This window comes from Lolium rigidum, chromosome 3 (assembly GCF_022539505.1).
Source record: "Lolium rigidum isolate FL_2022 chromosome 3, APGP_CSIRO_Lrig_0.1, whole genome shotgun sequence".
NCBI classification, from domain to species: domain Eukaryota; kingdom Viridiplantae; phylum Streptophyta; class Magnoliopsida; order Poales; family Poaceae; genus Lolium; species Lolium rigidum.
The window spans coordinates 290,727,737-290,740,497 of NC_061510.1; the positions used below are offsets into that span (position 1 = coordinate 290,727,737).

The following is a 12,761-nucleotide window of genomic DNA, read 5'->3' on the forward strand; positions in this document are numbered from 1 at the left end:
GATACAAAAAGTTCTAAAGTCAATACAATTAGATTGATCACGGCTCGGAATATTTTCTTGAGTTTAGCAAAAATTGGCGGTAAAAGCCTGAAACGGCACTATCCAGTTTAACTTGTAAGTAGTGTATCCCTTAGGCGTAATTGGCAAGGCATTGTCCCGGATGTATGACATGTAAAAACAGATTACTCACAAGGTCCTCAGCCCAACGAGCATAACTCTTTGTACCAGCTGTATGAGATGTTTTCACGGATGCTCGGCTAATTTTGTTCTTCTCACTAACTCGCTCGTTACGATAAAAACATTATGACAATGCAGTACTTAACAACACCACACAGTCCACTAAAAAATGATCGAAAGCTTACCCTTCCTTCTTTGGATTTCCAATAGTTGACAAGTTCACGCCATTGGTCGCTGTCCACATATTCCGGACAAAGCTTATACGAGCTTTTCTTTTTTTCTTTGCATTAAAGAATTCTTTCTTAAGACCAGCCTTGAATTTTCTCCAATCTCGTCCGATAGTTTTTAATATCCACTTATCACATTTAGCAGGATACAAGAACTTTGTCTGGATTTTAAGAAATAATGAATAAATGTAATCAGCTAGGTCACCATTGTATTTATACTAGAGCACACGTAGGGAAGTAAAATAGTATGGTAGATAATATAACTCTATTTTTTCTTCTCGTGTTATATTGGAATACCTGTACACACCGAAGTATTGTGTCAGCCCCACCATCCTTCTTGACATTACGCCAATCCTTTTTGTCAAGTGGGCAATAGCCCCCAAGTCTAGCTATTGTGCCAAGAAACTTCCCTAGGACTCCACCTTCGTCCCCAATAGGCTGGCCAAGATTATTACATTTTACAACTACTAGTTAGAGTGCACGTGCAACGCCCGTCTTCACAATACAACACCCATCTTCTGAATCCTATCTTCTCTCTTTTTGAGAGGAAATCCTATCTTCTCCTATGAGTCGTATTTTGTACCCCTTCATCCACAAAAAGATGCCTCAATTTTGTCAAAATATGCATGTATCTAGACATGTTTTATTGTGTAGATACAAGCAAATTCAGATAAAGTTGAGACATTTTTTTTTGGACGGAGAGAGTACATTTTTTTTTCTATCTTATTTCACGTAGATAAATGGAAAATTCAAGCCTCCATAAGATGCCCATATTTTCCAAATAAAATCAAGCTTCGTTTCATGCATCACATAACTCCAACAATCAAAATACATAAGGAGTCTAAATGAATCATGCACATGCACATGTTTTCTACCAGATACCTTTTTATTTGGAGTCAAATCAATGACCATACAATCTCATTCAAATATAGAAACATTTTTTATAAAAATTCATGGCGTATACTTAACATAAAAAAGAAGATAAAAAACAAAAAATCTCTCTTGTAATCTTCTATTGTTCCATATGCATGATTCTAGGATCTTCACCTATATGACAAAGAAGAACTACCATATGATCCATTCTCCACATAAGCACCAATACTTCATCCAACTGGGTCTCCACTTACTCCAAAAAAATAAGGACATAACAGTGTTAAGAGCAACACAAAATAACTTGTTATACTGCACAGTTTTGTGCAATTGTATATCCTCTAGTAACTACAAATACCCTGGTCATTAACTATTTGTTACATTGTGGTCTCCACAACTTCCAAAACGCCTAAGTTAATTCAGCTACGACAAGTTGTCAAAGTCATACATCTCTACTGTAAGTAAAATAAGAATTCTCATAGTATTACAGCAAAATTAAGTTAGCCCTCTTAACAACTTCTTTATTAACAACGTGCTTGACTTTTCATCTTGCAAGAGTTGCATATCTCATAGAAGGAAACATATAAAAACTTAACCTCGTGCATTTTAGGAACAGTAGTAGAAGTCCAATAGTACGATGATTTCATATTGAAGATCTTTCACCTTTGTACAATATATTACTAACCTTGTATGCTGGACAAATGAAGAAAGAACAATATAGGGAGCCATCAAGAGCTCTATACTTGAGGTGTGCACCTGTTCTTTTCACCTCAGATTTTATTCATTCAAGAAACAAGAAGACTCTACCAAAATTGCTAATGCAAAACTGCTTCGGATGTTTAGCCAGTTGCCATACTGCAATTATTCATTATTCATTTTAATCCCCAATCACTTGGGCTGAAGAGGACGAAGCCCCAAATTCCAAACCGATTCACATTAGTAAGAAGAAAGAGAATAAGATATCAATGCTCAAACGCTCATTAGTACAGTGACACATGTGGCTCTACAAATTGTGTAACTAAGATCTCCTAATATATTAGCATCACAATCTGAAATCACAACAGAACAATGCAGACTTCTATGAAATATCTTGTTAACATCAAATTATTCATCCAATAATTATATGAAAAATATCTGAAGTGGACTTTGGTTGTTGAATCTGCGTGGTGATTGAGAAATAGTTTATGGTGAAACTGAAAGATGACAAAATGGAGTGTAAACTGTATTCTTATATCTTTTGAAGGCCCTAACAGAAAAGATGGATGGTGATCGATTGACAAAGAAATAGTATTTGTTTGGCACGTAATAAACACACATAATACATATTTACCAGATTGCATGAATAATCATTTTGTTGATTGTTCCTTGTGTTGCTGACTTGATTCTCGAAAATATAGCAGACTTAAACTTCAAAGAATAAATTTGCTTCAACACTTTTCCATAACCAAAGGCTACTTGCCATATTTTATGATCTTGGATGAGGCTACTATGAGCTTGGCTGTGGTAACTTCCGTGCAAATTATTTTATACAAATCAAAGTACTAAATAGCTTGTCCAGGAAAAAATTACTGAACTCACAATATGAACAATTTACTATATTGACAATTCAACCAAAAGGATGTGCAAATGATGAATCCTCAACCTGATGGAATTATGCCGCTGAACCAAGATAACTAACCCTTTCTGAGGCCAAGTAAATACAATGTTTTTGTTTGTGTAAAAACTCAATCAAAATTCAGAAAATTGGTTTGTTCTTTTTTTAAACGAAAATTGCAAGCTCATATTCAGCAGAAACATTCTCAAACTGACCATAAAACGTTCTTACCATATCTCCAGTTCAGCTTCAGGGGTGTACAGAGGATGAGTCTGAATATGCAGTAAACTGTGTGGAGAAAATACATGATACTTAAGCGAACCATGCAGACTGGATGGGATGAATATTTTCCGGCGCCATGTAATGAGGAAAGTAGATCGAAGTAGCAGTGCATGACATGCAATTATCAATATATCCACATTCATTTGAAGTTTACGCACAGACCACACAATACATCTGAACATCGAAGACACAGGAAAAAGAATAGAAGAGAGTCGGGATAACCTTGCTCATGCAGGCTAGCTTAGCTCCGGGACGTAATGGCTGCAGGAGCCGGCGGAGCGATATCGGCGAGTGGGGCACTGGCGGCATCCAAGCCGATGCCTCCGCGCGAGGAGAAGGCGGCGGTGGATCATGCTGGCATCTAATTGAACATGGTCTGGTGGGGAATGAGGCGGTCCGATGGGGAGCGCGGCAGGCCCGTGAAGAGCACGACGGGCCTTGGAGCACGTACGACGAGCCAGTGAGGAGCACTGCCTGATGACCCGCCGGCGAGGTGTGAGGGTTGGAGGGGTAGTGAGGAGGAGGCACTGGGAGCATGGCGGTACTGGCAGTGTGAGCGGCGGTGATTGAAGCCGGAGGCGGTAACTCCGGCGGCGGCAGCCAGCGAGTAAGAGGAGATCGCTGGAGGATATGTAGAGGCGAAATAAGAGAAGGAAACCGTCTGAAGCGGTGTTTTTGGCTGTGATCACGGGATTCTGTTTCCTCACATTAAACACCGTACGTGTGATGAAGAGGACGCGATTTTGGGAGGGGAGAACAAATGAGTCTGGACCGTGTGATGAATGGAAATTGACGGTTCAGATTTGATTTTCCTACGGCACTTCGTGCCTTTATAAGTAGTAGAGCTGCGTGCTCCATCTGGCATGTTCCAAACAGCTGGCAGGGAATGTGCTCCACGTTTGTCAACAGCTTTACCATCACCTGGCATTTTGGTTTACATTAGTATTAATTAAATTAAGGAAACAAATCACCCTAAGTACTTCGAAAGCATCAAACAAGTAAGAAAAGTTAGCCTACTAATGAATTGATCAAGAGCATGAATCTATGATGACAAATTCCATTCTCGGGTGTGATTGTGTGTATTCAGATTAATTAGAAAAAATGGATAAATGTATACAGAGCTAGGCGGGTTAATTAAGTGGAAGCCAACTTAGATTGTTGATACTTTGTAGTTAGTATCATACCAGTCATATTATCGAGGTTGTCATCTCGCTCAGTAAGATGATCCTCGTTATCTTCCAATTCATGTGTCTCAAGCAGCTCACGTGATGACCGAGATTGCTCACTATTGGCGAAGTCTCCATTGGCGTACTGAGCACGGCTCTGAACCACATTCAATCTTTTTGATTTACGCACCATTGCTGCAATTAATTCATACAACATTTACCCGTTAATTGCAAGTATAGATACAAAAGTGATCTAGGCTAAACATGAAAATAGACTGCAAGCTAAACTCTACAGAAACAAAGTAGTAGTTGAGCTTAAGTTTGTAATTACTTTGTGACTTGCTCGTCCTAGTTTGTGTTGCTCCTTCAGGGAAGGCATCCTCCTCCTCAAAGCTTGTAATGGGTCCATCATCCTCACCCTGAGGTTCTGATGGAGCAACATCAATGTTGGCCCTCTCCTTATACACGTACAACTGTACCCTCTTCTCCTTATTGTGCTCAGTTATCATTTTCCGCACATGAGTGTCGTTATCGATGTGTACTAGATGGCCCTTGCCGCGAGGGTATTTCTTCCTGTAGTAGAGGTAATCAATCCCCGAGAAGCCAACACCTTCAATCAAGTTGACCAAGTCATAAAAGGAGATATTGGTCCTGTCCATTGATGCTTCAAGAACTTTATGATTTTTATTCTCATCTTCATAGTACAAGTTAATGTTCCAAATTTCCATGGCCATCTACAGTAACATGGATGTAAGAAATATCAGAACCAAACAAATCTTAGAATGAATAGCACTAGTAGCTTCTGGAGGGAATCAAATCAAAGACATTTATGAAACCATGTACTGATTTAAGAATAGTTGCACAGTCATGATCATTGATAACACATTGGAAACGGAAATAACCGTGCAATCATAAAATAAGATATGCATGCTCATTTCTAAAAGAGAGTAAAAATAAAAAAGGAATAATAACGTGGCAGTGATAAAATAAAAACAAGAAACTAAGGGTGTTCAATTAGTTGATCTGGGGCGCCACTATATGTAAAAGAGAAAATCTTGTGTCATCTAGAGTTACATACAGTATCTTTTTAACCAAAGCGAAAGGGGGGGTCCCATATACAAATTAATTTATCATTCATAAAAAACCAGAAGGCTGGTGAGAGTACAGCAAAAGAAATATACAAGGAAACTTAGGAGGACATCAACGATGCAATTAGCTGAGGAGACGGATCAAACGAGAAAAGAAGAGGCTATTCTGTCTGTCCATTGTGTAATACGTTTCTGAACAAGGGAGAAAAGAACAGGCATTCACATATATTATTGAGATTACGGAGTGCATTCTCCTGGGAATTGGGACCCTGAGGGGTTTGGGGGTCTTGAGATCTGGAGGCAAATCAGCAAAGGACACACTACCTCCGTATTTACCCGCGAGATGTAGCCGTGAAGCTTTGTGCTCTTGCCGGCGGCGCGGTGAACCAGGCCGATGCAGATGCGATCCAATTGATTTGTGTGCTGAGTAATGGGGGGCGGGGGCTTAGGGGAAAGGCCAGGAGGTCAAGGATGACATCGCTGGAGATGTGGAGTGGAGGGCGGCGCGGTTATGTCAATGGCGGCGAGGCCGAGGTGGGTATAAATCAGGGCATTTTGTTAAGATAATTGGAGGGAATATATTTTACATTACCGCGCGTCAGCGGCAAATTTACATTAGCGCCAAATATTTTGCCCCGCGGAAGGAGTCAGCGGGAAAATTTTACATAGCCAATTTCTTGCCGCGCATAATTTTGTTTCCTTTTAGGTTTTTAGGTTAAGAAGGAAATTTCCAACTATTAGATAGAATATATTTACCTCCATATTAAAATATAAGTTTATTTAAAAGATAAGAGCATCTCTAGCAGAGTTCAGTCTCCCGAAAAACTAGTTTCCAGCGAATTTGGAGGTGGCGTAGCACAGAACCCGTAAATCGGAACTGAAAAACTTGAAATTGAAATTCGCGGGAGTATTGTTCATCGCAATACAAGTTCGACGATGGAATTCATATTCATACATACATAATTTACACGCGACTCGGGGTACGTACCGGGGCCGGGGCGGCAGACGACGGCGAGGCGGAGAACGGCGGAGGAGGACGCGGCCTACTCGGAGTCGAGGTCCAGGATCTCCTGCTTGACACGGCGGACGCGAGCCTCCCTCTGCGACGCCTCGTGCAGGCGCACCTGCCGAACGGCCTGCTGGATTTGACATCGCATCCTCCTCGTCGTTGAGGACGTAGTTGCCGCTATGGAATACTCTGCGCGGCGCCTCCTCCTCCTCCTCCTCCTCCTCCTCATTGTTGTCGTCGATGGGCGGCAACAGACAACGCCACGATCCTCCGGAGGAAGAGCCCTCGATGTTATTGGCGTAGCGGGCGAGCTTCCCTAGAGGCGTGAGCCGCAGTTGGTCCACCGCCGGGCGTTGCGCTTCCGCGCACTCTCGGAGCGGTTCCATTTTTCCACTCCACCTCCGAGCAAAAGACTGGGGGCGCGACGGCGAGCTTCAGGGTCTGATTTGCGCGGCTTTCGGTCCGAACACGTAAATCTGCTGGAAAAATTTAGTTCGACATTTACGACCTCTGTTAGAGTGGAGGAAGCACCACTCCCGCGCACCATCATACACTTATGCTCCCTGTCACCGACACATCTCCGTCAATTCGCCTCTTTGCCCTTAGGATATTAAAATGGAATCCAAATGATAAGGGGTGGCCCGATCTTCTCGATAAGCAACGTTGGTGATGATGATCACGAGATGAACACAGCGGATGAACACGACGATGTAGTGGATGATAACTTGTATGACGCAACGAGATCTCTCGATTGGTCCCTGTCGCCAATGCAACAGCTCTCAACCCTGCAAGATATTCGCAACTCCACACACTTGCACACGTAGCCGCCGACCACGAAGCGGTAAGTTGCAACCTCCCAATTCCCAATGGAACAGCAGGATCATCTTCAACTGGCAATGATGGAGGTAGTAGTGAGGTAGGGATGTCCTCATCACCAAATATAGGGTAATTTGTCAAATGTACTCCTTGTATGCAACCTTATAGTGAATAGCTCCTAATTATCCCAAAATAACATGAGGATATCCCCACCCTCCCATCCTCTCTCAAGGATCCACTCTTCCCCTCCCCCCCCACACTGTTGCTTCCCAGATCTACTAGTTTTTTGGCGTTTTTCCTCTGATTGGAGGCCGTCATGGTGATGGCGACGTCGCTGATGGAGGGATATGCTCAAGATCTCAATCTTAGCGGCGGAAAGACTGTGATGCAGTACTTCCTCAGAATCATCACAAGGGGACCTGCGATAGTCGAAGCAGTCTTGCCCTACTCCTTATGGCTGAAGGGCGGCCCTCCTCTTAGAACCGAGGCGGGTTGGTTGTGTCTTTGTCATGTTCGTAGCGTCAACTCGATTTGTGGTCGATATCACCGGCGCTTCCTGGCAGAGATCGGTGACTTTTCGACACGTTGCGTTGATACTACCTACTTGTTCCGGCGGTGGCCCATCCAACGACGATGATTATTTTGTATACCTTGGGTTCATTTTTAAAATAAATAGACTTCAAACTGCAATACAAAGTTTTTTTAAACATAAAAAACTAACCTTTTTCTAGAAAAATAAGAATATTGTATCTTGTTGACATCGTAATACTCTCAGGGCACCATCCTCACCGGCCGCCGCCCGCCGCCCGCCGATTGGAAAATAACTAAAAAGTCGAGTACAAAGCCCCTTCGATAATCCAACAAGTTGACTTCCTTGTTTTCTTCCGTCCCCAAACTAATTAACACAAACTCAGGGCACCATCCTCACCGGCCGCCGCCCGCCGCCCGCATCATCCTCCCAGGCGGACTCTCCCAGCCGTGGCCCGGTGGAGTCTAACACCGCTGTGTCTACTCTCCCAGCATTGCATCCGTCTACGTCGCCATCGGCGAGATCCCAGGGCGCGTGCCGCTCGCTCGTGCCCGCTGTCAACGACGCCCAGCGCCCCGTCCAGGAGATCTAGCGAAGGTGTGTCTACTGTTATACAGAAATTTTTACTCAGATTAATGTTGATTGATCATGGGGTTTTTTACGGAGATTTGAACATGCTAGTTGCATATTAGAATCTGCACTTTGAGTGCCGCGCGCAAATCGACTTGGGCACAACTGCCAGAATTGCTCTCCTCAATCCGCTTCTTTTCAAAGATCCCAATATGAATGCTATAAGTAGTCCAAGATTTTCCACGGTTCTGTTTTATTAGCTTTTTGGATTTTGGCACAACACTGTTATTTGTATGCTAGTTGGAACTACACGTTGACAATTTCAATTGCAATAATGATTTTCAATATTTTAACACAGTGAATCTATGGATTTAGAAGCTATTAAGAGGCTGCTGCGATCACCTAGACCAAGTGATGAATACTTGGCTGGGGTAAAAGGTTTTCTTGATTTTGCATACATGGGAAAAAAGGCAGATACCAAGATTCATTGCCCATGTGTTAAATGTGTCAATAGATTTTTACTGAAACGGGATGATGTATATGGTCATTTGGTATGTGATGGAATGCTACTTGGATATACTGTCTGGGGTTGTCATGGTGAAACTGCAGCATACATCAGCGCCAACAAGCGGAAACGGTCAAAAGGAGAAAGAAAAAACTTAAACTCTAATATGCACCAGCTAGTTCATGATGCATTCGGGAACGTAGATAATGAACCTCCAGTGAATGACCGCGATGGTCCAAATCGTCTAGAACCTGGACCAGATTCTGAAACCCAAGCTTTCTTTGACTTGTTGGGAGGTGAAGATGTACCTTTGTGGAAAGGGTGTGAACTATCAAAACTTTCTTTCCTTGTACTTCTGTTCAACATAAAATCGACTAACAAGTGGAGTAATAAATCTTTAAATGACTTGCTAGCAGTTCTGCAACAAGCAATTCCCAATGGTAAGAAGTTACCTAGAACTTTTGCGGAGGCTAAGAAGATCATCGGGAAGCTTGGGCTTAGTTACGAGAGAATTCATGTTTGTGAACAAGATTGTCAGCTTTTTTGGAAAGAGAAGGAAAGTGATGACTTCTGCTCTATATGTGGAAAATCAAGGTGGAAGAACACACCAGATAAGACCACACTAACAAAGAAAGAAAGAAGAAAGGCAAGCCCTAAGAAGGTGTTACGGTACTTTCCAATTAAGCCACGGCTTAAGAGACTTTTTATGCACAAAGAAACCGCTGCAGCATTACGGTGGCATGATGAGGAACGCACAAAGGATGGTGCATTGCGACATCCAGCTGATTCAGAGGCATGGAAACACATTGACTCTAAGCAACTGAGGCAAAAATAGGTGGTCCAGTTTGCTACCGTTCGATGTGGTTTACGGAAAGGTATGCTAGCTTCTCATAATGGGGATGCATTTGCTATCTGTGTAGAAAAATATTATTTAACTAATTTCTTCTTTTTGTTTTTTTGTTTATGTAGGTACCTAGGTAAGCTGAAATCAAATGTTCGCAATAAAGCTCATCCCGAAGGATCTATAGCTGAAGCATATTTGGCAGATGAGTGCATGACATTTTGTTCAAGATATATTGTTGGTTTTGAGACCAAACATAACTTGACTTCACGGAACGAAGATAGTGAGGAGTTGGTTGGGCATTGTGACGTTACACGAAGATCAACTTTATTTCCTCATGCTGGCAACCCACTTGGAAAGCCTGGGAACTTTGTTTTAAGGGGTCTAGATAAAGTACAAGCTCACGAGATATCTATTGTTCAATTGTTCCGATGTGAACTCATACCTTAGGTAATCCTTTAGCTTCTAGATTATTAATAAGTAGCTTTTCCTACCTAATTAGACATTTTTCGCAAATTACTCTGCAGAGCTCATGCCGATGAGATCAAGCACGGACGCAATGTAAACCTAGATACTATCGAGAGGACCCGAACGAGAAGTTCCACGAATGGTTCCGAGCTCATGTAAGTGCCATATTCTCGCATGCTCTACATGTACCACTACATTTATTTCCAATATGCTTCTAAGTGCCATATTCTGCATGCTCTACATGTACCACTACATTGATTTCCAATATGCTTCTAAATATGCAGATCAAGAAATTGGAGGAGGAAAATGGCATCAATAGTATTAAAAATGATATTAGATGGCTGGCCCGGGGCCCAGTTCATGCAGCAAGAAGATACCGTGCTTTCAACTCCTGAGGCTTTCGTTTTAGGCCTAAACGCTTGGATAAAAAAACACAGAATAGTGGAGTCATGGTAACTGCAAAAACATCTCGATATTCTACAACAGGGAATGCAAATCCAGTTTTACGTGATGTGACGTACTATGGGAGGATAATTGATATTATCGAGATGAACTATTCTGGGCAATTTTCAGTGGTGTTGTTTAAATGTGAATGGGTTGATGTATTTTCTGAAGAAGGAATACAGAAAGACAAGTACGGTTACACACTTGTCAACTTCTCACGTCTGATACACAAAGGAGATAAAATTGAGCACGAGCCTTTTATTTTCCCTAACCAGGCAGATCAAGTGTTCTATGTGGAAGATGAACATAACCCAGGTTGGTCCGTCGTAATGAAGCAGCCGAAGCCTAGAGATGTGTATGACATTTCCATTGAAAGGGCCGCTGACACAGAAATGGAGCCATTCCATGTTTCACACCTTGGGGAGATGTTTAAAAGAAAAAACAATGACAAACATTGGGTTAGAACAGACGTCGAGGGGACATTAGTGGATGCTAATATTGCTTCAAGCAAGGAAGAAGGTCATAACCATGAAGGTATGTGCTACAGACCATGAAGGCTAGATGCAGAATACCTATAGTAGAATTATGTCCTTTTGCTTCCTTCCAACATTATACATGAGCCTTTTAGCACTCGTGCCATTTATAGTAGCGCTATATCCACTGTGTATCTTTTCTCTTTGATATAATTTATTTTCTTGAGTTTTCCACTATAATATGGTATGTGCATGATAGCTAAGCTGATCTGGGTTGTCACGTAACAATTATCGCTGCGAGCTCCATTTGTTCTGTTATTTCCTTCCCTTCAGTTTGTATTGTCTAGCTACAATGACTAGATACATAAGTCCCATTGGCTTGCAGATTGTTATGTTCGGGCTGCAAGGTAGCAGTAGTTGACATTCTTGTAGTCACTGCACTGTGTGAATTCACTTGGTACAGGATTTAAATTGAAGCTAAAAGTTCTAATTCGTTTTCAATTCTTCTACACAGGTTGTGATGAAGAAGCAGAAACCTAATTCTAAGAAGAGGAAGCAAAAGGTCATTTCCCATTTCTTTGTCTTTTGCCTAATTATTGAGTTTCTTTCATAGTCTTTCAATTCTCTGAAGGAGGATGCGACTCTCTTTTCATCTCATTCTGGTGTGAGGCTATTATGTGTAATACACACTTTACTTTCTTCCCTTTTCAGATTTAGGAACATATTTATTTCAAAAATATTACAAGATTTGCATAGATGCACTTACCAGATATATTTGATGTATTTGCAAGTAGCAACAGGTATAACCTGGAGGAAAATGTTTTCCTGATTAGAGTTCAGTTTGAACAATATTTTTGCCTAGGTGTTCTACATTTTGTTGACTGTTTACTCTTGATTAGCAGCATATAAACACTTGAAAGATGACCGTTTTTTGCTGATGAGCATCATTAGCAGTATATAAAACACTTGAAAGATGCCTGCTTTTGGATTAGCTAACTAACTTTTCTTGCCACTGTCATCACCCGTTCCATCCAAATGAATGTGAACGAATTTTTGTGCCTAATTTATAGTTTTTACCGTTTAAGTATGCATCAATCTTGGCAAGTTTTGAAGATCATTCATATTCTCTTTTTTGTTATTAGCTTTTTCTCAATCAAGGTGAAGAAGCAACCTCCATGTTAAGAAACAAGGATGTCAAGCTGACGCTGATCTTGAAGAAATAAGCAAAGTTGAAGCAATCATCAAAGCTCGTCATTACAATCTTGCCAAATTTTCAACCCCAAGTTTGATGTGTTGTTGTCTGTACTGAATTATTCATATTCCAGACACTAGAATCACGTATAGGTCACATGTTGACTAAGTACATTTATACCCTTTTATTTCATCTGATTTTTTGTTCAATACTTCTTAGTCCATGTACCATTTTTGTTCAATTGCACTGAACCGGTTGAGCCATACAATTAAACCTGAGATTGGTTTAGGTAAACGGTGGTGTTGGTTCAGCGACGTGGGCTTATTTGGTTCAGGTGTAACTGGGCTGACCTTGATAAAAGTTTGGTTTAGTTTGGTTTCATGTACAAAAAAAAGGTGTGTATAGTTAGGCTCTGATCTGAATAGGTTCGGCTCCAAACAAGTCAGAACCATGGTTTACATCCGCTTTGAGAATCAGTTCCTAGGCATGCATCCAATCTCTGCATGTCTG

The 12,761-nt window shown here is 41.5% G+C and overlaps 2 protein-coding genes and 1 long non-coding RNA gene across 3 annotated transcripts; 2 read left to right on the plus strand and 1 right to left on the minus strand.

Moving 5' to 3' along the window:
* Window positions 1–358: 358 nt before the first annotated feature.
* Window positions 359–5,900, minus strand: LOC124696661. Its single transcript, XM_047229358.1, has 6 exons — window positions 5,729–5,900; window positions 4,648–5,050; window positions 4,335–4,511; window positions 3,997–4,071; window positions 702–871; window positions 359–565 (listed from the first exon to the last, which is right to left on the minus strand). The coding sequence occupies exons 2-6, from the start codon at window positions 5,048–5,050 to the stop codon at window positions 359–361; spliced, it is 1,032 nt and encodes a 343-aa protein (XP_047085314.1). The 5' UTR covers window positions 5,729–5,900.
* Window positions 5,901–8,319: 2,419 nt separating this feature from the next.
* LOC124699654 lies at window positions 8,320–10,012 on the plus strand. Its single transcript, XM_047231922.1, has 3 exons — window positions 8,320–8,355; window positions 8,687–9,708; window positions 9,803–10,012. The coding sequence occupies exon 2, from the start codon at window positions 8,694–8,696 to the stop codon at window positions 9,666–9,668; it is 975 nt and encodes a 324-aa protein (XP_047087878.1). The 5' UTR covers window positions 8,320–8,355; window positions 8,687–8,693; the 3' UTR covers window positions 9,669–9,708; window positions 9,803–10,012.
* A 483-nt stretch (window positions 10,013–10,495) lies between these two features.
* On the plus strand, window positions 10,496–12,460 carry LOC124699655. The gene is made up of 3 exons (XR_007001471.1): window positions 10,496–11,120; window positions 11,574–11,621; window positions 12,202–12,460. It is a non-coding gene; the product is annotated as an uncharacterized LOC124699655 (long non-coding RNA).
* Window positions 12,461–12,761: the final 301 nt, after the last annotated feature.

Excerpts from the sequence above, each read along its gene's own strand:
- LOC124696661 (XM_047229358.1), bottom strand. The coding sequence starts at position 5,050 with ATGGCCATGGAAATTTGGAACATTAACTTGTACTATGAAGATGAGAAT. Across the intron at positions 4,512-4,647 it reads TAGGACGAGCAAGTCACAAA|CAATGGTGCGTAAATCAAAA; the intron begins GTAATTACAAAC and ends AATTAATTGCAG. Across the intron at positions 4,072-4,334 it reads CAACCTCGATAATATGACTG|GTGATGGTAAAGCTGTTGAC; the intron begins GTATGATACTAA and ends CCAAAATGCCAG.
- LOC124699654 (XM_047231922.1), top strand. The coding sequence starts at position 8,694 with ATGGATTTAGAAGCTATTAAGAGGCTGCTGCGATCACCTAGACCAAGT.